The sequence below is a fragment of the Boleophthalmus pectinirostris genome, unplaced genomic scaffold (assembly GCF_026225935.1).
Source record: "Boleophthalmus pectinirostris isolate CB_2022bp ecotype Guang Dong unplaced genomic scaffold, ASM2622593v1 HiC_scaffold_8, whole genome shotgun sequence".
In the NCBI taxonomy this organism is placed as follows: domain Eukaryota; kingdom Metazoa; phylum Chordata; class Actinopteri; order Gobiiformes; family Gobiidae; genus Boleophthalmus; species Boleophthalmus pectinirostris.
In genome coordinates this window covers 16,780,343-16,806,746 of record NW_026571515.1, presented here as the reverse complement: position 1 = coordinate 16,806,746, position 26,404 = coordinate 16,780,343, and the positions used below count along the sequence as shown (strand labels likewise).

Sequence of the window (26,404 nt, the reverse complement as noted above, 5' to 3'; positions counted from 1 at the left end):
TCACCATGAACCAGCATAATCGGCTTGCAGTTAAAGAAATTCATATTTACACAAAAACTGACAAGCGTAATTTACTTTCAACATCGGTTTGAAACATCACCCCTTCTTTCAGAAATACTTTGTTTTGTTTGACAAAACCAAAGTAAGAACCCTGAAAGAAAATAATAGGCTAAAGGTAAAGTAGACAAGAGCACAGATTAAGAACAACTATGTACAGTTTGGCTCAAAGAGACAGTGAGTGAGATAAAGATTAAGAACACATCCAATAGCGGCATAATATCAAGTCACATTCTTGTCTGTTAGAGAGTCTATAACCATTATGATAAAAAGCATGCAGCGTCTCTGAGCTGTAGATGAGGAGTTTTTTGTAAAGAGGTTTTCCAACAGTAGAGGGCGGTACAGAACAACGTTAAATTAGGGACATGCAAACACAAAGTCAATGATGAAATTTAGCAGTTAATAAACATATTAAATACAAAAGTAAGTGCCTTACGGGCCGTAAAATCACATATGAAAATAAGTACATTTCCAAACTTACAGTACATTGCATGTGTTGAACTTTTTTTGCAAAAATGTTTTGGCACAGAATAAAATTACAAATATTTGATAATCCCTTAAAATCCCAATACATCTTTTCTGTCCCTGTCCCCACAGCTATAGAAATAAAACGATTACATGATCTGTCTCTCTTCACTCGTTGTGTCCATCTTTAAATATGTAGACTATTTACAAGTAAATATATGGTCAGAACCCCCTCCCCTCATCCCCCACTTGAGGCATTGAAGTGTAAACTATACAACTCCAAAATGTCCCTTGAGAGTTTCAGTGGATGGGAACAATTGAGGAGTTAATTGTAAAATCAAATAAAATTTGGCAGATAGAACAAAAGCACAAATGGCAGACTTAAACATGGATATTTTAGACCCAGAGCTGTACACAGCTGTCACAACATAGTGCAAGAATTTATCACATTGTTTCAAACTAAAACAAACACACTTTATGAATGTCAGAAAAACCTCCCATACAATATCCCAGTCCGTAGCCTCTTGGTGCAAGTAATTATAAAAAAGCTATGCTTAACTACATTAAAATGACAAAAAATTTAATGACCAATACGAACAAGTCCCCATTCTGAAAAACATTGTCACAGGGGTAATTAAGGACTTGGTGAAGTGAGGGAGAGGTGCATGCTGATTCTTAAAAATTCAAATTCATATAAATATGAGGCAGTTTTCTTCATCGGATTAGTCCAAAAGGGCTGGTGTTGGCTTTCTTCCAGATAAACCAAAGGTAATTAAACAGAAGCAATGACAATCATGAGGTGAGGAGAAATACTGGAAATGCTGTTGAGCAGATCTGGAGCCAGAAGAGACAGATGACTCTCTGAGAACTCACAAGGAGGGAAGATCTGCACCACGAAGGCTGGCTGTGAAACACAGGTAATGTAAGTCACAAGTACACACATTCAAGCATTTTCTGTGCATTTTTACAATTTACATTTTAAATTTTAGGATAAACTCCTGTCCATTTTTACCACGCTTTCATTATATCTTAACCTTACACAACAAATAAAGTAGAGAGGGTGATTAAAAACTCTAAAAAAAACACTGAAGCGGACCTGATTGGAGCCAGGATTAGCAACATTGATGATGCCAGCAGCCTGTTTTGCTTGAAGGTAGGTAATAAAGCCAGTTTTCAATGCATGGGTTTGACTAAGGACATCTTCTTGGTCTCGACCACAAGGTAGAGCTAATAGTAAGCAGTAGTCATTCTCCACCTGCCGCAGAAGAAACAACATTTATTAATATAATTTAATTTATTAATTACAAAACCAAATTCAGATCCCTCAAGCACACTCACAGTCATTCTGCGTGCCACACTGTCCAGCTGAGAGGCCTCGAGTCTCATTCTCTGGACAATACGAAGAAGGGGTGCTCCCTCAGGAGGGGGCAGGGAGCGCTGAGCCAGCAGTGTGTTCCCAGATACAAAGTGCAGTTGGACTGCAGCTTGGTCATTTTTAAGTGCCAAAAGCCCTTGCCACACAATGGGATATTTCTGGGGGAAAAACACTAATTATAACACTGATTTCCTTAACTCATCTATGATATAATATGATACAATACCGTGAGTAGCTGCATCATGTCAAAGGAGCGATGTCCAGTGTGTTCCTGCTTGGTTTCTTGGTGTTGGATTGGACTGGGAGGTACAGCTGGTGAAGGGGTTCGCAGAAGAGAAGGTTGTTTCACAACAGAAGCCTCTGGTTTGTGGTTCAGTCCCACTGGTGACATTATAGGTGAAGACATTGGGGACTGGTAGGAGGGTGAGATTGTGTCTCCAGGCATTCGTGAGATGTGGGAGTAGTCTGTAGATGTAGCATGGAGCAGGTGTGAAGTGTCAGGTTTGGGGTTACTTCCTCCTCCATGAGGATGAGAAACTTTACTTCGGTGTCCAAGGCCAGTCTGCATTGGAACCTGAAGGAGTGAACCATTCCAAAATTAAAAAGGTATCGTCTAATATCTTACCAACATTGAGTAGTTTATGAAAGAAAAATGTATTTCACTCACCTGTGAAGTAGCCATTTTGTGATATGGGAGATGTCCAGTAAACTGTGTTGGGAAAGCCTGCATGTCTTGGTAGACTGGAAAGGAGCCTGGAGCACCTGGCTGTATGACCTTGACTCCATGGGGATGACTGAAGACTGGACTGGACACTTGTACCCCCCTGATCCGACTGTCACTGGGTGGTGATTGTATAAGTTTCCCTTCAGGTTGTTTGTCCGTTCCTTTAATCGTGAGGTCAATGCCCTTGGACACGATAGAACTTTTTAAAGGTTGAGAGATGTGGTTTGAAGACAATGTGCCAATATCAGTGGAGCAGAGCTGCCTGACCTCTGCTGATGCCTGCTCCCCCAGCTGCTGGTGCATAAGCATCCTTTGGTGCATGTCTCTATACTGATCCATGCGCGCCCCTGTGTGCAGCGCTCTGTGTTCACTGTGAATAATAGTCACATCTGGCTGGGACTGGGATGCCGAGTGCCTACTGGTGGCTTGATTTAAATGCCTGGAAATATCTTCATTTGCACCACTAACTCCTGCGCTCAGTACGGACCCTTTTGGACTTAAATGTGATTGTAGCACCATATTATGGATGACATTAGATTGTGGTGCATTTGAGCGCTGTGAAGGTCCTGGGTTGGAAGAGGAATGAGAGTCACTTCTCTTCCCATAGTTTATTCCAGATATAGCTCTCTGGTCTGCTCGGGCAGAGTGAGCCAGTGCATGAGAGACACTGTGAGGTTGAATTATAACGGAAGACTGTTCTGAGTGTGTATGGTGTATAGTAGGATACGATGATACACTGTGACCTAAAACAGATGAACCAATGGGAGAGTTGCTGAGTGAACAGCCTTTATGATATGGAGGAGGGGACTGCACAGTGCTGCGTGGCGACAGAGGTTCTTGATTCCCTTGTAAGACTGACCTGTCAGTTGGTATTCCAGGGCTGGGACTAATGCATGTTCCTGACAGAGGTGCATGTGGTGGGCACATGACTGGGCTAACGTTGTGTGTCTGAAGAACTTTGCCAGTTGAGTCGATCTTTTTTGGTGGTGGCTCATGCCCCAGTACTCTTTTACCATGCTGCTGGATGACAGGTTGGTTATATAACACCTGAGGAGAACTCCCAGGCTGCTGGAACATTTTTACCACACCGCCTTGAGAGGATGTGTGATACGGTGCGTCTAATTTATCAGGACTGTTTTGTTTAGTAGTGGTAATGACATTTTGAGTGTTGTATGCCTGACCACCAGTGTGTCCATACGCCAAAGGACTAGGTACAGCCTTTGGAGAGGACAACTGAGATGCTTCTTGCTTAGTCTGAGACTTTGAAGTAGGCTGTTGAAACTCAACATCAACAACACTGGCCTGTGGAATTTGGCTAATTTTAGCTCTCATTCTTTGTGGGCCTTCTGTTTTTTGCCCTGAATAACTCAGCACAACAACACCCTCAGATGTGTTGACCCTCAGTCCAGGGACAGAGGCGGTGGTGAATGCATCATTAAGTAAACGTCCCCTCTTTCCATCCTCTACTGTGCCTATGCTGTGATAGCGAGTGTTCTCATTTGAGTTGGTTCTATGTTTCGGCCTAGGAGAAGTTTGACTAACGTTTCGGCCACTCAAGGATATTCTCGGAGTGTCCTCTGTGTCATAGGGCAAAGGAATTCGACTGATTACGGAGGTAGTGGGAGAGGGAATGATTGTATTTTGTGGCTTATCTCTGTAATTTTGCTGGGATTCTGTTAGAGGGGATGGTTTGTGATGAATTGGCTGAAAAGGTGCAGTTCTTTCTTCAGAGTACAATGGGGCAGGTTTCTCTGACATTCTCAAAGGATCAGAAAGAGTCGATGTGACTAAAGTGGTTGTGGTGGTGGTACTCATAGTGGACGTGCTTGACGCAGATACATATTTTGGTTCCATGAGAATTTTTCTTAAGGTGCTAGAACTAGGATCTATATCTGATGCCTTGGTATCAGGGGGGAGTGGAGGATTTGCTGAAGTATTTCCAAGGGCAGTTGATGGTATAGAGGGTGTTACAACAGTGACATGACATGGTGGAGGAACATACATTCTGCTTTCCTCAGATTTTGGAGTCCAGTGGGACATTTTAGGGACTCTTTGAGATAAATTGTGCTGAGGGGCAGGCGGTAGATCAGCATCTTGAGAAATGGTTGGATGCTCCGTCACCACGGGTTGATTTTTAAATGTAGAAACATGAAAGGTACCAGAGTGACAGGCAGATTCTTTAGGCACAGGTTGTTCTACTTCAGGCTTCTCTGCCTCTTTGGGTGTGTCAACTGTGATTGAACTTGTGACATCTCGCCGGCAAGTTGCAACAGCAGTTACAACAGTGGCCGCAGCACTAGTCCCTGTGGTAACTGTCATTGAATTAGGAGTCTCAGGGTCTTCTGGAATTGACTCAGGTAGCTTTGATGGGGAGGGCTGAAGGTCTGAAGCTTTAGCAGCCATATCCTCCCTCTTGGTAGCTTTGCGTCCTCTTGGCTTCTTTGGGGATTTTGTCTGAACTTTACCTGTTTTCTTGAGTGTTTCATGAAGAGTGGAACCTTGACTAGGTGTTGGACATCTATTGTCTGATTGTGGCGCAACATTGGAGACTGCTACATGCGCCTCGGGTTCTGTAATCTCACTTGATGAAGATGGTGCTGCAGAACCAGAGGTAGGTACTACAGCAGGGTAAGTTGAAGTAGTAGTGAATGCATCTCCCTCTGCAGAACTTACTTCAGCAGTGATAGAATCAATAGCTGCAGCAAGTTCAGTTTCACTCGCAGGATTGGCTCTCTTCTCTTCCTCAGCTTCTTCTGGCTCCACACTGACTGGAGGCAACACTGTAGTAGTTGCATTTGCAGATTCCTTATAAGTGCGGGCAGGCTGCTCAGCTGCAAGTTTAGCGATATTTTCAACAGCTTGTTCTAGTTCTTTCTGTCGAGCTAAAAGAGCAGCAGTTGGATCTGTGTTAAGCTCAGATTCAGACAGTGTCTCATCTTTATTCTCCAGACCAAGGTTTTGATCATCACTGCTTATCATTTCAGGCTCAGTCTTTTCCTGTATTACCATTTTTGTTTTAAGAATTGAAGTTTGAAATGATTCTTGCTCATTATCTTCTGAACGAAGCAAACCTTTAACATCATCAACACTAACACGGATTTCAAGATTTTTCAGATTGTGTGATCTTTCCTCAAGTTTCATGTTTCGTTTGACCCAAGCTGTCTTGGTTTTGCCGCTCTTTGCTGGTTGCTTTTCTGGCAGATTTGCATTATTTTCAACATCAGTTTGTTCCACTTTATGTGCACTGAAATCCTTTTCTTTCTTGCTCAAAATAGTCAAGTTTTCAGTTTTCTCTAAACACTTCCCCGGCATTTCAGATTCAGTACTTTTGGGTTCTGGCTTTTCATTTTCTTCATCAGTATCATCTATGGAAGCTTTGCTACCTGCCTTCTTCAAAGGACCTGTTTTAATTCCTTTCTTCTCGCCAGCCGGATTTGGGGCACTGTATATTCTTTGGGAGACTGGCTGCAAACCCTCTGGTTCTTTAATGACTTCTGCATCTGTATCTGTGACCTCTGTGTTGTTCAATGTTGTTTTTTCATCCAGTTTTGTTATTGATGAATCTTCACCTCGTTTAAGTCCTCTTTTCGGAGGACGTCCCCGCCTGGAAACAGGAAGTGGAGTTTCTTGTAGGGGATCCTTAGAAGCAGCTCTTTTACGAGTTAATCGAGATGGAGGAGTCTCTTCACCAACCTCCCGCAGTGTGGCATAAACTGATCTTACATTTCTACGACGAGTTCGACCATGGATAAGGCTTGACTCCACTTTTTGTTCAGAATCAGATGGGGGATTTGGAGATTTGGTTGCAGTTTTAACTTCAGTTGGTTTGGCTTCTGCTCGAGGTGACATTGCTTTTTTAAGTTTCTCCTTATCAATGCGCTCACTTTTCCGGGTGGCTGGTTTTTCACTGGCAGCTTTTGATGTTCGAGACACTGAAACGGGTTTGGATCGCTTGTTTTTAGACTGTCTGCGATTAGTTACAGGTTTGATTTCCGTGTCAGGCTCTGGCACTTCTTCAGTGTCCTCTTCAATTTTTGGTGATTGTTTTGTTTCCTCTTTTTCTCGTGCTATTTGATCTAATTTGAGTTCACTCTTAACAGCTTCAGGTTTATTCTCAGTTATGAAATCAGAATCTGTAATTTCTGTATTTCTCTTTTCAACATTGGTTGATCTTTCTTCAACAGTTTCTTCTGACAAAATCTGTTCTCTTTCTTTTTTGATTTCCTTCTGTTTTGTCAGAGAGTCAGAACTGAGTTCTAACTCAACAGGGGAATGAATTGTAGTAACCTTGGGAGCCATTTGTTTTACTTCATGTGATGTGACAGGAGGTGAGGCTTCCAAATCTATGTTCTCTACTTTTACGGTTTGATCTGTGGCCTGGGTTTCAACAGGCTGTAATGTAGACTCTTTACTTAAGGGAACAGAGGTACAAAGAGTCAAGGTTAACTGAGGACTAGATGGTTTGTCTTCACCTATCATGGCTGACTCAGTTTCTTTCTTTTCCTTTTGCACTTCTCCATCTCTCTTCACATCAGTCACAAATTCATTTTCTGAAGAATTATCTTTGTCTTTTTGTTGTTGAAGCTCTAGAAAACGGCTATGGAAAAGCACAATAGGTTCTTGTGGACTTCCACCAACAGTTGATTTAGATTTGACCTCTGTCCTATGTGGCTTTACAATTTTACAAACCCCTGGCACTATTTCTTGATCCTTACGTTCAAGATGCTGCAAACGTCGTGAGTCCTGCTCAAATATGGAACTATGCAGGAAGCGAGACGCAAACAGTTCTTGGCGCTCTGGGTCTTGTGATTTAAGTTCTTCAGTTTTACTGGATATATTTTCTACTGAATCTGTGCGTACCTTTTTCTTTTTCATATACCAAGAGGGGATCGGTCGAGGAGCTAGTTCTTGTTTATCCTTCTCTGAACAGCTATGGGAGGTTGGGAACCGTGAGGGAAGAAATGACCAATTATCTTCCCTTGTAGAATACAACGTCTTTGCTCTTTCTAAGAGTGCCTTTGTATCAGGAGTTATAGTTTTATCCAATGCAAAAGAGTAAAACTTATTCTTTTCCAAAGAAGATGATAACTTAACATCTGTCATTCTCTCATCCCTCTCCCTGAGGATAAAAGACAATGAACTGTTTGAAGAAGGAGAAGACTGTTTAGTGTCCAACTCTTCGTCCGAGTCAGACTGGACTTCACCAGGTTCCAAATCTTGGCATAGGTGTTTTTGAATTCCACTCTGTTCTGCACCTGTATAGGTCAAAGCTCCCCTTTCTCCTTCACCATCAGGTTTAAAGTTTTGATTCCAGTGTTGCATCAAGCCCTCATCACAGCAAAGTTTTGACATCTCAGGGTGTGTATTTGAAAAATACCTGGATGAACGTCCAAATCTGCTTTTTAATGATTCTGCTGATGAGGCTTTGTTCTCACCTGGTTGGGATTTTCTTTCTTTGTTCAGTATTGCAAGAGAAATCTGACTAATTTCATCTGCATTGGCTGAATAATGACTGCTTTCAGTTGGTGATGTCAAAAAACTATCCTCATTTGGCCTTTGGGTACTTTCAAAGCTTTTATTTTCAAATTCAAAATGCTCAGGTTTCTTTTGGTTACGAGTAGAAATGTCATCTTCTGTTTTCTTTTGAAATGTTGTACTGTTGTCACAGTCCTTTTCTTTGTCCATCTGTGGTAATAATTGGCTTGACATCTTGACATCTAACTTTTCAGACTCTGAAAGCTTTTGCATCAACCACTGAATCTGTTCAGTTTGTTTATTAGACATACTGCTTTGGTCAGAGAGAGAATTCCCAACTTCCCAGTCTCTCCATTTTCCTCTACCCTGCTCATTTTCAGATAATTGATATTTTTGTTCTTTCAATTCATTATCAAGACAATCATTTGACAATTTCACAAGAGAATCACCTTTTGAGCCTTCATAAACTTGTTTTCGGTGTGGTGAGTTTTTACAGTGCTCTCTCAGTTGAGATTGACATTCAAGATCTATCAACCCTTCATAATCTTCTCTATTTTGAGGACTACTTTTAGTAACTTCTTGAACACACCTTTCCTTGGTGCTTTCCTTTTTATGTAGTTTCATAGTGTCAGCTTCAGTTTCTTTTGTGAAGACTTTTTGGGGTCTAGAATAACTGGGATTATCCTCTCTAGTCTTTTTCTGTTTATCAACTGGGCCAGTGTCCTCAAAGCGCCTTTTTCTTGCTGCTAAGCGGTCGACATCTAGAGCAGTTGCAATATCAAAACCCATTTCTGGCTTTCCATGTTTTTTGGGTTTATTCTTCAAATCTCTATCGACAGTTTGAATAGGCCCATCTCTGTTTTTCCCATGTTTGGAGACATTGCCTTTGGATAAATCTGAATGGAATAGAGGGCTTCTTTGCTCACTTAATGGAGATGCTAGTTGTGGACTACTGTCACTCCCACCTTTGCATTTTTCAAGCGCATGACTAAACAATTTCCCCTCCTTTTCTTTTACACGTGTTAACTGTACCACACAGGGCAGAAGGTCAAGTCTCCCTTTACTTGTACTTTCTTTGGAACTTTTGTTGTAGTCGTTTCGAAGGGCGGTATCAGGGCTTGTATCCCTATCCAGATCTGTTTCTGTCTCACAAGCCTGAAGTCCTGGTGGTCCACTTTTAGTTTTCTTAAGTCGCTTTTCTTTGTCACCTCTTTCTTTATGCACACGTTTCTCTTTTTCAACCAAAATACCTCGATCTGTTTCAAACACTCTTTCTTTCTCGACTTTTTCACTTTTGTTGTACCTTTCGAGGCGTGATTTTTCAGGTTTGTCAAATCTTGGTGGAGAGATGGAACTGCAGCTCCCACTTCTGTCTGAAGAGCGACAGCAGACACGTCGATCTGGATCACCTGGGACTCTCTCTAAAAGGGGTGGAGATGCAGCAGGACTGGCAGGACGCCGAGATGTGAGGTGCGATGGACTTTGGCTTCGCTCGATTGTCCTTCGATTATGATCACGTCCACGGTCAGTTTCAAATCTCTCTCTTTCTCGTTCGCGCTCCCGTTGCAGATAGCTGTATTTGCGTATGTCTTGTTCATATGGATCAGCTCTGTATTCTCTGTACTCTCGAGGGTCTTCAAAGTATTGTGTCTCATAGTAATCTCCCTGATATGGATCCCACTCAGTGTAGAATTCACGACTTCTTGTGGTGTATTTTCGGCTTGGATCATCTGTGTACGTTCTTGAGGTGCGTACATTTTCATAATATGTTCTTTCAGTTTGATATTCGTACTGAGTTCTTCGGTCGTCCCTGAAAAAAAAAAAAAAAAAGTTAAGGCTGGCATAAATTTTAAACTTGTTAGGGTCATGTCTTCATTGTTCCTTCATCACCAGCATTTTGGACTAATAGTTTCAATGTCAGGTGTTCTGTTTGACCAGTATCGGTATCGGAAAAAAGTACTTGGTATCATATCATTACCAAAACTTGTGATAATGCCCGTCCCTACTGCAGACCAAAATACCAAGACATTAAAAAATATATATTTATGCCACTCCTCTAAACATTTAATGTAACAACATAAAATGCAATGGTGCCCTCTCAACATTCAACTTTAAGGAGACTGATACACACCTCCTTTCAGAAACTATATCATAAAAATCTCGAATATCCTGTCCAGAAGCCTGCATGGAGCGATAGAAAGCCATCTGGCTTTCCTGATTAGCAAAATCGACCTAAAAATACAAAATGCATGGGTTAATTGTTGCTCAACACTTTTAGTATGGACATTTGAGATATTAACATACCTTTATTTTACTACCACCTATTTTCCAACCCTTTGTGTCTTTGACAGCAGCTTGTGCATATTCGATATTGTTATAAAGGATAAGAGCCATTCCTTTCATGCGATCAAAAACAACCTGCAAATTTTAAATTACATTTCATAAATTTTAATCTGAATTAAAATTTATAAATTTACTAAGTACTCAAAAAGAGAAGAGGTAACAGACATAACGAAAAAGTATTTACTTTGACAACATGTCCGTAACGGCAGAAATGGCGTGTGAGAAACTGCTCAGTCGTGTTTGAGGCTAATCCATCCAACCAAACACAGGTGGTGGGCATGCTCTTTCCAAAGCCCAGCTGAAACATAAAGATTTATTGGAACATTTGGTCTATAAAGATCAACAATCTGTGTATAATATAAAAGTCAGTGACTTCCTGAATGCGACTTAAAATATAATGTAAACCTTGTTTTTCTCTTACCTTGAGTCTGTTGTTACCGAGGTACTCGCCATCCATTTTCTTTATAGCTTTACAGACACTAGCAATGTCACAGTACTGCAGGAAAGCATATTGTGGAGCCCCATTGACCTTTTTTATGTCAATATCCTGAAACATATTATGTGAGCACGGTCAGGTAATTATTATTGACATCTTTGAGATAAATGAGACTCAAACAAACTTGGCAAAAACAACGCACCACTATTTCTCCAAAGCGTTGAAAAATGTTCAGCAGATCGTGGTAGGTTGTGGTCTTTTCAAGGTTTCCAATAAATAATGTCCGTGTGGCCTTTGGATGAAATTCATCTATTCTCTCATCCAAGGGTCGAAACTCATTTTCACTTTCAGTTTCTGAAAATACATATCAACACACTGACATAATTTGCCCAAATAGCTATGCGCTTTAATAAATGAGTAGGCCTGACACAATAATTACTATATCGACTTATTGATCAACACATGTTACATGGAACAATTATTTTTGGGGATCAATATTTATCGTGTGTAGTCTTTCTTTGCACTAATGGAAACATTTTGGTTATTTTTCTATACTATGATGAGATACAAATTTCTTAAGTGTTGCATTCTATTATTTATAAATTAGAGATCATATATTTCACAGTAACATATATTTGGAATGCTTTTTGGGGGGTAATTCTGCTTTAGGGTTTGGTTTATGTAGTACTGTTTATTGTCTATATTTAATTAGGCAATATATCGCACTTCCAAATTTGTTATCATGACAGGCTTACAAATGAGCAAACTGTTACCAGGGCCATTCCACGCAGTTACGTCTATTTGCATCCCAAAAAACAGCTTCCCTTTTGAAGCTGCCAGTGCTTTTTCCTGGTCCTCTTGTTGTCGGAAAACACCAGCCCGTACCGCTCCTCTGAAGCACCGTGAATCTGGACAGACGTGACTTTGCCATGCTTTTTGAACTCATGGAACAAACCATCCTTTAGGCTTGTATCTGTAATATTCAAAGGGATTTTTATTACCATGCTATTTTTCTATGGGGTATATTTATATTTTAATGACTTCATCTGAAATGAAATAATCGAACCTGTTGAGCGTACAGGAAGATTTTGGACCTTAATGCCAAAGCTTTTGCGTGGTTCATCCTTGTCGAGTGAAGAGGATAAAAGAAGCGCTGAGTGAGCAGGAACAGCTGCAGACTGTACAGAGCGAGCTGGAGACTCATCACTGGAACTACTGCTAGAATCACTGACCACAAGTGTAGAAGGAAAAACAATAGCATACAAATAATTATGTATGGTTACAATTATGAGTGGTAAATGTACCGATTCAGAATGAAAAGTAAATAGATGCAAATACATATACATTTATTTTGTCCAGCACAGCAACACAGAAATGTAATAGTTATGAAATATTTTGCAAAATAATCATTATTTCCTCATGAGACACGGTCTTTTGTCTGGCTCATGCTCTTTACATAATGTCCCCTATGCTTGAGCTTGGTTTTGCATGCCCTCTGGTGTCTGCTTCCATCTCACTTTCTCTTCCCTCCTCTGTCCAGACACTCCCGGAAGTGTTGCTGACAGAGCCTGGCCTGTGGGAGTGGGCAAACAGCCAGCAGTGGCCAGAATTTTCCAGTTCCAACTGGATCTCACGGAGGCGGGGTCTAATACCCATACACAGAGGTAGGCAGCATCTCCTGATTTTCTCCTGAAGCACTACCCCATTACACCACATGTGTCGCTATACACTCAGACTTCAACTGCGACTAATCAAATACACAATTAAGAATGCTCAGTGCTCACAATGTAAAAGCACTGATCCTCAACTACATTAATAATGTAGCTCTTTTAATAAAAACGATATGTAAGGAAGCTATTACTCCTTTTTTATATATAATTTTCACTGTTTTTTTTTTTTTTTAATATGTGCCCTTGTTTGATCCTGAGACGTGCAGAATAAACACAAGAGGAGAACCCAATATTTATAGAATAGAATAATAAAACAAACAATTACATAAATATATTTGTCTAAAAGGTAGTGTGCCTGATGAAATGACTCTATCTATTCGAGAAAAATCAATCAGCACAGCAGACATAGAATGCATAGAATGAAAGAAAACAGCACAGAACATGCACATCTGGAAGGACAGAGCTCTTACTAAAATCTGCTGGTTTATATTTTTAAAAAGTCAAATTCCAAAAATCTGTCTAAACTGACAGCACTAAAAGAGGTCCTTACCTGGCACTGGTGCTGCTGCTGGTGCTGCTCACAGAGTCTGAACTGGAAGAGCGGCTGTGAGAGCCGGAGCCACTGCGGGAGCAGGGGGCACGAGGGGCCGGGCCCAGTCTCTGAGGAGACGGGTTCCGAGAGTGAACGGAGTGCGGCGAGCGACTGCGACTGCGTCGATAAGATCTGTCCCCTCGACGCGCCCTCTCCTCCCTGTAAAGGTCCCTGTGAACCACACTAGCTAAAGTGAAGGCCTCCCTGGCTCGAGATTCGTAACGAGATTCTGCCGTTTCAAAGCGACATGGACTCCTGCTGTGGGAGCGGTAGAAGGCAACAACACTGGATGTTGATCCTGCACCTGCTCCTGTGGTGCACCCAGCAGACCCAGCTGCTCCAGCTCCAGTGGCACCTGTGGGACCACCCCCAAGAGCTCCACCGACCCCCGATGTCCCCACTGACCCAGTGCAGCCAGTGGAGCCAGAACTACTCCCAGAGCTGCGATAATAGTCTGCTTCATAATGGCGCTGGCGCTCAAAACTGCTGCCAGGGCGCTCATGGTGTCCATAGGTACTGTGGTCAAATGTCCGATCTCGACCTTCAGCAGTTCTGACAAACAAGAGAAAACACAGCATGAAATAATGGGAACAAAACTTCACCAAAAACATAAACTAAAGTTTGTTTTTAAGAAGCTAAGATTACATGCAGAGTGCAGATTACAAAATCCTTGTTTCTCTTTTTAGTTTAAAAAAAATAAAATAAAATTCAAAACACACTTCAAACTTAAGCAGAGTGGAGTGAAAGATTTCACATTAATTTTGAACATATGCCTATACAAATATTTTTTGTGTGTCCATATCTCTGTGTGTATAAAACAATATTTGACTCCACAGTGTGGGGTCAGTTCAGAACTCCACAAGCACCAACAGTGCAAAGTAACATGAGTGAATTTTGGTGCACACATCATGGAATTTACAGGGACATCATCTTCTTACAATGTATTTTCAGACAATACTTGAAAAATGTATATTTAACACATTCTGATAACAGCTGATAAATGTGTTTAATAGCGAGTGTATAAAACATTTAAAAAGATTATATTAATTTATACCTACTAGTACATTTTTATTAGGTCCACAGACCTAATATAGATCACTATAATAATCTTGTATCTTAGTCCTTTTTGCAAAGGAAAATCACGCCTGTAATCGTCAAAAAATTTTATTCCACCTTTCAGTTTGATTTTTCTTTAGTGTTAACAGGGTTTGTAATTAATAAAATATAAAAGGTGCACTACGCAACTTTCCAGGTAGAGCGTCTGCCACCTGCTTGTGACAGAGCTCCCCTAAAGAGAAAAGTTACATAATGCACCTTTAAGATTACTTTTAGTCAGTGCTATTTCATATAAAAACAAACAAAAACAAATGCTTTCGCTTGACTGTTATAATGTTGATTAAAAGCCCCAAGCACATCACTGCAATCTGAAAACACTTTATATTGATTTGATTTAAATTCAATTAATGGCGACACTCTGAGGACTGCCTGAGGACGTCTTAAAGGAAGTGTTAAAATATACTTTCTTCCTGTCCTGTTCAGACTTAATTATCACACTGTGTTAATAAGGTTATTACTGAGCCCCATAAAGTCCAGTAAAAGTCCAATAAATTACCTTGTTCACACAAGATAAAGGGCGCATACAACCAGAGCAATGGCCCACATACGTGTACTCAAATGTCTTCACCTTTAAAGCTGCACTATGTCATTTTTTCTTGTGGACGGTCTGCCACAATACTGGACTGTCCTTACCTGACCAGCCAGAATAACGTTTTGACAAAATTTTACAAAGACAACTGGGTCTGGAATCGAGTCCTGTCTCCATGATTTGAGTTGGGCGTTATTGACAGACAGTTAAACCAATCAGAGAGATGTGTAAAAAAACATGGCCGCTTACATTAAAAAAAGAGAAAAAATACAGCTGAAGACTGAGAAAGAACAGATTTCTGCAGAATCAACACACAAACAAGTAATTTATATCAGGTAAAATAAGTTATATATTTAGTTCTAAATGTTGCAAGAATTTTTGAGTGGAGATGTCTTCCACATTTCATAAACATGTGCTACAAATTAGAGGCTGTGGTTGGACCATCTCAAGTTAGGAGGTTTTTCACGCTCTATGGTCCAATTCCAGACCTTTCTGGATTCAAACCGTAGAAGGGACTGGCTGGTTAGGCAGGAATGTTCCACAGCATGATATTAAACTTCTATCTGCCATGAGAAAAGCAGGTAACACCCACCAGGCCAAATATACAGGTCAGATCTATGGAAAGGTGACTCTGCTGGTGAATGGTAAAACTGAAGTTTCTGTAAGATGCCTTGAGTTCACTGAATCATATATTTTTGAAGCCATAGCCCATGAAAGGCTCTTTGAGCTCAACATTTGAGGTGTATTCATCTGTAATGTTTTATAATAAGACGTTATATTACAAATATCAGTTTGTCTTGTGGCTCCAGAGCGTCTGTATAACCTTAAACAGATTATCTTATGTGAACAAAATACTATCCTATGAGAACTTTAGGGGCTCCGCTCAGTTTTATAGTATGTAGTCTTCTAAACAAATCTTATTGATTACTAAATACATTGTTGATTATTGGAATAATCAATTAATCAAATGAATCCCATTAGTTGTTACTAGGCAGTTAATTAAATACATCTTATTATTTCATATTTTTAATAATCGAGGATTCTTATGAAACAGGTTTACTCTTGATTTTTTACTTGAAGGGTTATGGTGCAAAAATATAATAATATATTGATAAAATAATTTAAACTATTAAAAATAGATTACTTATATATACAAATGTAACTGAAGAAGAAGAATGAAAATGTAAAGAGCTTCCTCTGTTTAAAACACGAGCAGTCACTGCTCTGACTTCAGTTAAAATCAAGTTTTTATGTTTTGGCCCTGTTTGTTGTACAAATTGTCCATATCACACCTGCAGTTATTTTCCGTTTAGTTAAACGGTCTGTGGTCTTTATTGGACAGGAGGACAGCAGGAGTGTGAAATGAGGAGAGAGAGTGTAGAGACATTCAGCCAATGGTCGAGACAAATTCACAACACCAACATTTGCACACTCCTGCTTTATTCAGTACACACTGGAAATGTGTGCATATGTGTGGATTTATTTAAAAATACTTGGCTATTATTAAGGATCACACTCCGTGTGTGTAATATTCAGGGTGACAGTAGCTCAGTGGTTAGTGCACTCTCCCACCAACCCGGAGGTTGGGGGATCAATTCCTGCACATACAAAGCTTTGGCAAGACATTTTGCCTTTTTGAGTCTGAATGTGAGTGTCTGGTTGTAGGCTGTAGTCATAGATGCAGAGATGTAATTGTAATAGATTGTATAGCATGTTCAGGAGGAAAAGCTGATCTGTAATACGAATTAAAATGGTTGTAATTTCAGACAATAGATCAGTTATTCAAACTCAAATGAACATGGGTCCTAAAATGTCCTAACTGGTGTTGTCCTAATTATTATGATCAGGTACACAAGTATTTTCCCTGTTATGTGCCAACAGCACATGGCAGAACAGATTAGGATTAAGGTTAGTTAATACAGCACGTTCAATAAATGTTTGTTGTGAAATAAAGAGAATGACATTGTTTTTTATTTGAACAAATTCACTGTATTTAGTGTGATGGAGATGGCTGACTGCAGCCTCTTGCTGCTTAGTTTATTAACCTAAAAATGGGAACATTTCCTGAATTGTTTTAAAATGTTCATTATTTCAGACCTAATGCTGGGAACAACTACTAAATATTTTGAGTTGAAAATGATATTGTACTATTAAAGTATTTTCCTTATCAAAACTGAGTTTTAATTTAATAAAAAAAAAAAAAAGAGTTTTAATTTAATTTAAAATAGTATTATGACATCACCAGACCCTTCCAACTCACATCCTGTACAGACGAATCATCTCAGTTTGGGCTTAGCCTGTAGTAACCTACAGTTCACATGTGTGTGTTGCAGTGATAAATGTGGAGACAAGTAAAGCATAATCACTATTTTGATCAGGATATGTTTAGTTATGGTTGTGTAACGTGTCATCTTGGGTCATACAAGGTAAAAAAAGATTTTAAAAAAGGATTAAGGCAATGCAAATATATTGAATAACAATGATTTCATGGAACCAACTACTTTACTTTGTACAACTACATTGTAAAAAGATAGTTTTAGGTGGTTTTAATAGCAGCTATGCAATGGGTACTGATTTTTTTGAAAGCAGAGAAACTTAGGAAGACAATATAAGAGGAAACAAAATCAGATAACATTTCAAGGTAAAGTGAAAAGTAGTTTACAGAGTTTACAGACTGAAACAGTCTATGAACTATATACTGAGGTTAGTGGGGAAATGGAGGTTCAAACTAGGGGGTTAGAGAGGACAGCTAAAATACACAGGGCAGAATATACCAACCTTTTGAGAGAGTGGTAACTTGACCTATAATTCCAAATAAAATGTAAGGAGATAGTTTTGTGAGCTGAAAAGATGGACAAAAATGTTGCGAGTGGAAAAAATGAAGCTTATAGTCCAGGCAGTAATTTGTAATCCTTACTGTCTTGACTGGAGATGGTGTATGGTGTGTCTTTACGGCAGAGTAGGCTTGGTCTTTTCCGGTAAAAAACAAACAAACAAAAAAACACATGCCACAGTCATCAGTATGGGTATCCTTTGCTTAGAAGGATGAAAATGGTTTTAGTATTTCATCTTCTGTGAACTTTGTAGTACATCCAAAAACCCATTAGGACATCTGAAGGTCTCTGTTCAGTGTTTACAAATGATGAAATTCCACTAGAACCAGGAGGTAATCCAGATTTGAGATGATTTTCTGCAGCAAAAATTATAAAAAAAAATCCGAATGCTGTTTTTCCATCTTTGAGGAATTCCAAACATGGCCGCACTGTCCAATCACATTATATCTTCATCCATTTAAAGTTTGTATCCATAGTTTTTTGTCCATAGTTTTATTATATTCTCATTTAGGGGAATATTCCACCGACATGCGGTAGGTACCATAACTGTACAATCCAAAGTCTCAAAGTCTTTGGTGACCCCCTTCAAAAATGTACAGTTCTCCAGAAAAGAATTGAAGCAGGAAAAGCAGGTCCCTTTATCATGAGTCTGCTTGTTGGACAACCAGCAGAGGTCTCACTCCTATAGCAGTGTCCAGGTCTGAGGTAGGATTCCATAAAAATGTAGTCCATCATTACTTGAGGGGTACATCCGTTTTGTGCATTTCATGATATTCCAGACAGTGGTATAGATCCTGTATTTATCTCCACTCGTCCTGGAGAAGTACGTTGTTGGCATGTTTTAAGTAATATCCAAATATGTGTAATTTTCTGTGGTGTGTACACTTGGAAGAGAATACATCCACCAAGCAAGGCACTCCAGAATAATCAAATCCCAGCGATAGCCGATGGACCACTCTCTCTTTCCTTCTCTCCCCCTCCCTCTCACAATCTCTAAGAATCCTGGGAATTTTGCGAAATCCAATATTTGCCCCATGTTTTTTGGGAAAATTATACATCCACAAATACATTATCTTCTCTCTATTCACTCTAAATACACGCTGCCATTAAGGACAAATCCAATGGGCTATGGTTACTCCCTAAATATCCTTTCTTTCTGGAATTCTCCTCATTTTAAACCCCCAACAAATAAATGAAAGATGATGAAAAGATGCTTGGTGGTGAGGTGTTAACAAGTTACCACAGTTTCCTCTGCCTTCGGAGAAACTGAATCCACTTACCCGTCTAGTCTGCGTTCATAGCGTCCATCTCTGCTGTGGAGTGACGTGGCTGGGCCATATACTGACCCACCGGACGCCCTTGTGAACCCTGATACATCCCGGCCACGAGAACCTAAAGACAGGCTATCGTCCAGTGCCCGTGCAGCACTAGGGATGGTTCCTGGTTCATTGTAATCGGTCCGTAGATCTCTGTCCCCCATCTTGTTGATAGCATTGTGAGCTTTTTGAGCACTTTTAATGTCCACAAAATCCACGAATGCAGCCACTCCTCCTTCAGAACCTCGCTTTGGAAGGACCTTGACACTTTCCACACGTCCATATCTAAAAAGGATAAAACACATGTTAATAATCATTGCATACCAAACTATTAGGAGACATTATAGGCTACATTTAAGTCAGGGGGTGTCAAAAATATTGAGTGTCTAGTGGTAAATGTAATAGTATAAATGTGGCTATTGCATGCTAATAATTTCAAGCAAAATATAGCACATTTTAAAGCTATCAGACTGAGACTGTGCACACATAATCTTAATGATTGTAAACTTTCAGTCCTTTTGTGTAACTAATTATTCATTAAGTAAAGTTTAATGAAATTCAGTGTATATATTTTTATGCATTATTAGGCTATTATAAAAAAAAAAAAATCCAAAACCAGAGCTACACATATCCCCAAAGCTTCAACATTTTGAGGTGTTGAGGTTTGTTTTGACATGAGATATGTCAACAGTTCAAAGTCCCTGTGAACTTAAACTTTTACTACAACGAATAACGTTTTACAATGGCGCAGTTGCACAAACCCTGTAAATGCCCCTTCTCCATCCAAGTCAATTAACACACCACCAGATCTTTAAGAATGCTCTAAAGCCTATGCACAAATATTAACATCATCACATTTATTTTGTTTTTCCAGAATTTAGAAGCTTTATTAAATGGAAATATTTGGTTACATTTTGAACAGTCAACAATAGTCTTTTCCCTACGCATCATTAGCCTACTGGGCTGTTTTCCTATCGGCGGCTCCTACACAAGTGGGGTGCCTATAAATGTATCCCAACACCAAACAGCCTCCGACGCCATTTTAGAAAAGCTGCTCGCACTGTTTACTCATTGTGCCGTTTCCCATCTTCAATGGCTCCTATCACACGTAAGGTTTCCATGCACCTGCAGACCGCTCGCTCTCGGCACACGGACACACACTGGTGCATGGCAGAAAAGGGCGCAGAGCAGTGTCCTACCGCAAATGCGCTTACCAACGGAACGCTACGCACATCTGCAGAGGCTCAAATAAACATTATAGGCAAAGTCCCCTGCAAGGCTGCACCACACAAGACACAAGAGGCGTCATGAAGGCACTGTGGTACAAGAAGAAGCAGATCAATTTATTTAACACGCTCGTAAATGAGCTTTGATTTCGCTGTCCATGAGGGTAGGTGAGGCGACACGTGAAACAGAAAAATAGCCTTTATTACAGAAGGCTGTCTAACAGTGTACGGTGGCGGGTTGCCATTTCCTTGACAGCCGACCGGAGTGGCGAGAGCGCGCACACAGTATCCAAACAAATCATATGCATATGCATCAAAGAAAATCTGTGCAAATGAGCCTACGGCAGTGGGCTTTTATCATTAATGTCCACACATCCCCTAGGACATTTTGGGGGGGAAATGTATGATATAAAGCCAGAGTGGAGGCAGATTTAGTCCTGCAAACTGCTTCCCAAGGTAATTTGCAGAGATGGCTTTTCTTCGCCTCTGCATCAACAGTATTGCTGCCAACGTGTGAGCGAGGCGTTATGCTCGATCAAATGCTGATTTCTAGGTGGCGGCGTGATGTCTAGCTACCTTCGACACGGCAGTGGCCATCAGTGAACCGAGAGAAGCGCTTTTGGGATGACCATGTCGATGTGAGCTCACCGCACGGACAGCGGCTCCTCGGCTGGCATTCGCTACAGTGCATGATAACAGGCTGCACGTTGTCGGCGGAGACAGCGTGTTGGATGAACGCACTGATGTACAATACAAGGTCCCCACATATTCTTCACAGGGTTGTGTTTAAAAGCAGAACCATTTAGTCAATGTGGCTCGCTTCAGAAAGACAGTCCGCGAAAAGTTAAGCTTATTACATCTCCGGCTCCGAGACGGCGCCACACGCAAGATGTGTCTGCGCTCTCTCCTCACGCTGCTTACGGACTGGCAAAGGGACTTGCTGCTCCATCCAGGTTCTAAATGTGCCAGAGGAGGATGCCGCCGTGCCGTCTGCATATGAACAAAAAGGGAATTTGTGCTTCTTTGATAGGCTACTTACCGTTTGAAGTGCTCAACGATTTTCTCTTCTCGGACATTTTCAGGTAAATTTCCCACCCATAAATGTCTGGTTTCCCGGACCATAATTTGAGCTCCAGCTCTGCGCTCATACAGATGTGTTTGCTAGTTTCTTTTGTGCAAGATATAAGTCTTCGCAAAATCTACGGCTGAAGAAAAATACCGGAGCAATTCATTGAATGGTCGCTGTGACCCGATGTAAACCATTGCGCTGGATCTCTGCACTCTGTTTGATACTCTCCATAGTTGAAGCGCGATCTTGCACCTCCTCGTGAACGCGCCTCGGACTGTTCCCGTGACTAGGCGCGCCCCTGACACCATGCGACCTTTTGGTGTCGAAAGGCATTTAGCTTTTTAAAAAGATGCAGCACCTTTGCCTGTAATGAGAGGCGCTCACACAGGCGTGGCTAATGTGGTCATTTCTTTTTTTCCGCGATGAAGACGCCGCCAGTCTACACGCATGCGTGAGAAAACCCCTGGATAGGATCCCTGCCATCTGAGAAGCTTACTCAAAGTTGCCTACTATAATGGCACTATAGGTGCCACTATAGGATACAATAGGTCATAATTATGTTGCACATATGCATGGTGAATTTTTCTAATAACCTAGGCCAGTCATTCCCAAAGTCTGCTGTGCCACAGCCCCCATTGATGCTAAGACCACACAGCCCTGAGCCTCAAATATTTTACATTATGAAAGGTTATGCAATCTTTTCCTCCTTAGATTTATGTTAAAATAATACATTACATAGGGCTTAATAATGATATAAAGAAATATAAACAAATATTTTTTGTAAAGTTGATTTAAATTACATTTTCTTTCTTGCTTGTTGTGGACAAACCCCAGAGGTTCGCTGACCCCACTCTGAGAACCACTGACCTAAGCTTATTAAACAGATCAGCCCTTTTAAGCACTAAATGATAAACACATAGATTTTCTCATACAGTTGGCCTACATGTATTTTATCTTTCAGCTGGGATGCCAGCTCATACAACTGTCTGTAATTTGTAGACCTACTTACACTTTGTTTTTGAGCTTTAGGGTCAACGATCATGTGTTCAGCTTCAGTTGCTGTACAACAAGCTTGGCTTGCCGTCTAACATTGTCTGAATGTAGGACTTTGGCTTGTTCTCAGTGCAGTGTAAGGTAATGGTTAACATACTATCAGGCTTCTGTTCAAAGGTCCTTGGGAGCTGCAATGATTAGAACAGATGGGGACAAAATATAGTGTTATCTTGGATTACAGTTTGATGTCGGGTGCTCTTTAGTGCTAGACCTTCTGTGGGTTTTGCTGATAATTACAATACAAAAAATTTGGCTCAGCTTCACTAAAATAATGACCCATTACTTCTCCCATTTTATTCTTCTTGTATGATCATATTATTTATGGATTACAATGTTAAAGACATTATGACACCCTACATATGAGTTTTTTTCATAGATTGGATTAAAAATTTTTCTGTAGCAAAGACCATCACTAAAAATTCTCCAGCAATGATTCATAGGGAATATAGGGCAAAGAGAAACAAGGCTATATTCAAATCCTGCTGATGCATTTTGTATTTACAGTATATAGTTTGAAACAATAAGAACAAGCATTCACAATCTTGTTGGTTCACACAGTATTTACAAAGGAGGGCTGTAGTTATTTGAATAGTTTACAGAAAAAAGTCAGCATACTTCTCAGTTATCACCTCCAACAGCCATTTTTTTTAGTTTTTTTGTTGTTGTAGTTTTTTTGTGTGTGTGTGAAATAAGGTTCAGTTTAAATCTTCTGGGCCTTTTCTTCCACATACAACTGCATCTGTAAAAGTTAATAAATTGTATTAGTACAAGTCTGTGTTTTATCAATCTTGTTGGCTCTAGCAACAAAGAAAGTGTATAAAGGGGAAAAAATATTCATGTATGCTAAATGCAGTAAAAAGCACAAATGAAAGTTGCACCACACTACACTTTTCATGCAGAGCAGACTTTTTAAAAGTCTGTTAATTGTAACAGTCACCTTTTGTAATGATTTTATTTAGTTTGTCGTGTGATGGTAAACCAAAGACACATTTCTACTGTGGTGGAAGTTAAAAATGTAAAGTTGATCTCATGTACCTTCACAATATCAGAGGTCATTGTCTTCAGGGGAATCAGTCTTGGTTCCTGCATGTGGATTTCCTGCTCGTCAGCAACAATCCATGGGAAATCCTGACAACATGTCACAGTTAACTATCAGCTATAGGCTACATTTATGACATTATAGTCAACTGTATAAACAAACAAATGTATAAACATTTGTATTGATTTAATAACAAAGCAAGAAGGAGAGCCCCACCAGCTATTACCCAATGCATTCACAACACCTCAGGTCTTTCCCATTGACCTGCCTTACAGTTCAGCTTTAAGTATTTTATTTAAATGGTAAAAGATTTTTATCATGTTTTATATATATATGTTTTATTGTATAGTTGCAAGGTAGTTAAGGAATTACCTTTTCTTATGTTTTTTCCAGAAATAAAGTACAATCTGAACACCATATGCAAGTTAAATTCAATATTCTCTCTTTTAATAATGATAAAATAAGAGAGCTATTTTGATAAAGCAATTATCCTGAATCAATAGTCTAATCAACTAATTTACACCAATTGTGTCATAAAATGGTTTTGATCCACCTGAGTCACATCAAATACTTGATGTATTCCTTAATCTGAAGATTTTCATCGAGGCGGCGTATTAAGAAATCATAAGCATGTTACACATAAGTGCAATAAGAAAATCTAATAAACATTTCAAATACCTTACCTTTATAACCTGAACCTTTTCCATGTTACGTGTGGCAGATTCTCTCGTGTGAACAAGCACAGAAAAAGAGCAATCTATAAATAAATCAAAATATATTATTAATAATCAGGTCAAGAGTGTGCTTATTTTATGCATATATTTGAAATATGTGTACCTGGTGGGTTAGTATTTAAAACTGCATCACACACACTGATCTTCAGGATAAAAGCTCTCAGCAACTGCTCCACGTGTGACAGTAGTGTCTCAGAACTGCAACAGCATAAACCAAAGAAGTTAGTCAGACACAAAACATCCACAGAATAGACTAATGAAGAGGTGGGTTTTACTTTAAAGGTCCTATGTTACACATCTTTAACTCATGTTAAAATGCTGTTACCTCTTCAGAAACAATACATGGAGTTGTGTTTTGTTTTATTCACATGTTTGAGTAATCCTTTATTATGTCTACCTCTTCAAAGCTCAAAATGCTCTGTTCCACCTTGTGGTGTCGTGGGGGTAGTTTCCCAGTTAACAGCTCCTTTTACCTTTTGTTCAGTAGAGATTGAATTCTAGGGCTGAAGTTATCCAAATGATTCTAGTAAAGGTGAATGGAGTTTAAAAACACTGTGGAGCACCTTCATAACACAAGGTGGAACTGAGTATTTTCTGTTTGAAGGAGGAACTAAATATGAAGGGGTTAGTGTGTTAAACATGTGTGGATGAAACAAAACAATTCAGTCCATGTGATGAGGAAACAACATCATAACATAGATTTTAAAAATAGCATAATATGAGCCCTTTAACAGCAGTCACAAATTGTCCACTCTACACTATCTCAGTATGAGTTCTCAAAATCATACAAACAAATACCTAATTGAAAGCAACGTTGGCTGGGAAATCTCAAACACAAATCTCTCCACTGGATGGTGCCCTTTATCCATTATAACCACAACCACCTTCTCAGCTTCATTCTGCAAAAATAGACAAGTAGAATTAGAAGCATTAGTAGCACTGGAAGGAAGAAAACAGGTTTTTCCTTTACCTTCTCAATAAGAGGCTTTATACAGTATAAAGTATCTTGAATATACTGATTCAGGTCTGGATGGCAGGACATCTGTGGAAGACACATAGGAATAGTAAATAAAATAATCAAGGTAAGACTGAAAATGGTTCTGACTGAAAAAGCCACAAAAGTAGGCCTGTCACGATGAAAAATTTTGAAGCATGAAAATAGATGAAAATATGCCACTGACACAAGGCCGGACAATTCTAGTAAACCAATTTTAAATAGACAGTATCATTAAAAAATCTAAGCTGCAACAAATAAATGTCAGAATGAGCCGTTAATTATCCATATAAGTTATTTATTCTACACCAGAGGTCTCCAACCTTTTTCCTTTGCTGAGCTACATTTACAAAACAAAAATGCCAGAGAGCTACTAATTTCAGCAGCCGCAAGAAATTGAGAAAGTATAAGAGCCACGGCGAGGCTTAGATGGGGTACAGTTGGAAGCTTATAAAACATATACAATTATACCTTCATTAGTGCAGAAGTCAGGCATCTAAATTATAAATTTACAACTGATAAATAATCAGATGTTAGTTATTAAGCATAATATATTTAATTCAGAAATTCTTTAGCGAGCTACTTGGAGGAGGGTGGAAGCTACTGGTAGTTCCCTGTTCTACACTATACCGCTCAAATCTTACATTATTACATAAAAATGGGAAAAATCTCCCCACTATTGCAAAGAAAAAGTACCCACAATAAATACTAGCACCAAAATATATTGTTCCAGCTTTCATATATTGAATGATACAGTAATTATCATGACAGGCCAACTAAGACATAAGGAATTTACCATGTTGCAATCCCGTCTACAAACAAGCAAAAATTAAAACACAAACTGACTCTACCTGGACAGGAACATTATATTTCCGTCTCTTCTGAAAGATCCCAGATGGATACACTTCCCTGACGTAAAGGATAAGGTGAATGGCGACCTCCAGGAACTCGCACAAGATATCAGCAACAACTGTAAACAAGACAAAGAATTCAAGTGTCAGATGCTAGTTGGATTATTGCACAACATATCACGTCTAAATTGAAGTCATGTAGTCTAACAACTGTAAAAACATGCAGTAATACGCAAACAATAAACTCTGAGCCAACCTTTTCCAAAATTGAGATCTTGTCTTGTTAAGGTTGTCATCTTCTCTTGGAGTTCGCTAGAAACGCACACAAACAAAGCGTATCTTCACCAGTGCAGTTTCCTATAAGAAGCGGTCCGATAATGTATTCGAAATAGCGCCGTAGGTAATAAACACATACTTTCTGTTAAGTCTAGATGTTTTGTTATAACATCTTTTCAGATAAAATAATAGAAGTGTAATTGTCCATGGATGCTGCGTCGCTTTGAAAA

At 39.6% G+C, this 26,404-nt stretch overlaps 2 protein-coding genes across 3 annotated transcripts; both read right to left on the bottom strand.

Moving 5' to 3' along the window:
- spen (spen family transcriptional repressor) lies at positions 1-21,540 on the bottom strand. Its single transcript, XM_055166221.1, is given in 16 exon segments — positions 1-1,426; positions 1,619-1,777; positions 1,861-2,055; positions 2,124-2,471; positions 2,565-9,906; positions 10,228-10,328; positions 10,401-10,514; positions 10,624-10,737; positions 10,861-10,986; positions 11,078-11,229; positions 11,649-11,747; positions 11,750-11,848; positions 11,942-12,102; positions 13,096-13,689; positions 18,897-19,217; positions 21,198-21,540. Coding segments are annotated over 16 exon segments (10,140 nt in total). The 5' UTR covers positions 21,281-21,540; the 3' UTR covers positions 1-1,294.
- Positions 21,541-22,751: 1,211 nt separating this feature from the next.
- On the bottom strand, positions 22,752-26,404 carry mad2l2 (mitotic arrest deficient 2 like 2). 2 transcript variants are annotated; one of them, XM_055166053.1, is made up of 9 exons: positions 26,314-26,400; positions 26,155-26,210; positions 25,899-26,017; positions 25,024-25,095; positions 24,852-24,952; positions 24,157-24,251; positions 24,003-24,076; positions 23,316-23,408; positions 22,752-23,019 (listed from the first exon to the last, which is right to left on the bottom strand). In XM_055166053.1, exons 2-9 carry the CDS (start codon positions 26,192-26,194, stop codon positions 22,981-22,983), a joined length of 633 nt encoding a protein of 210 aa, XP_055022028.1. In that variant the 5' UTR covers positions 26,195-26,210; positions 26,314-26,400; the 3' UTR covers positions 22,752-22,980. The 2 variants fall into 2 exon arrangements, with proteins under 2 accessions (XP_055022028.1, XP_020778086.1); XM_020922427.2 differs by having other exon boundaries at positions 26,155-26,404.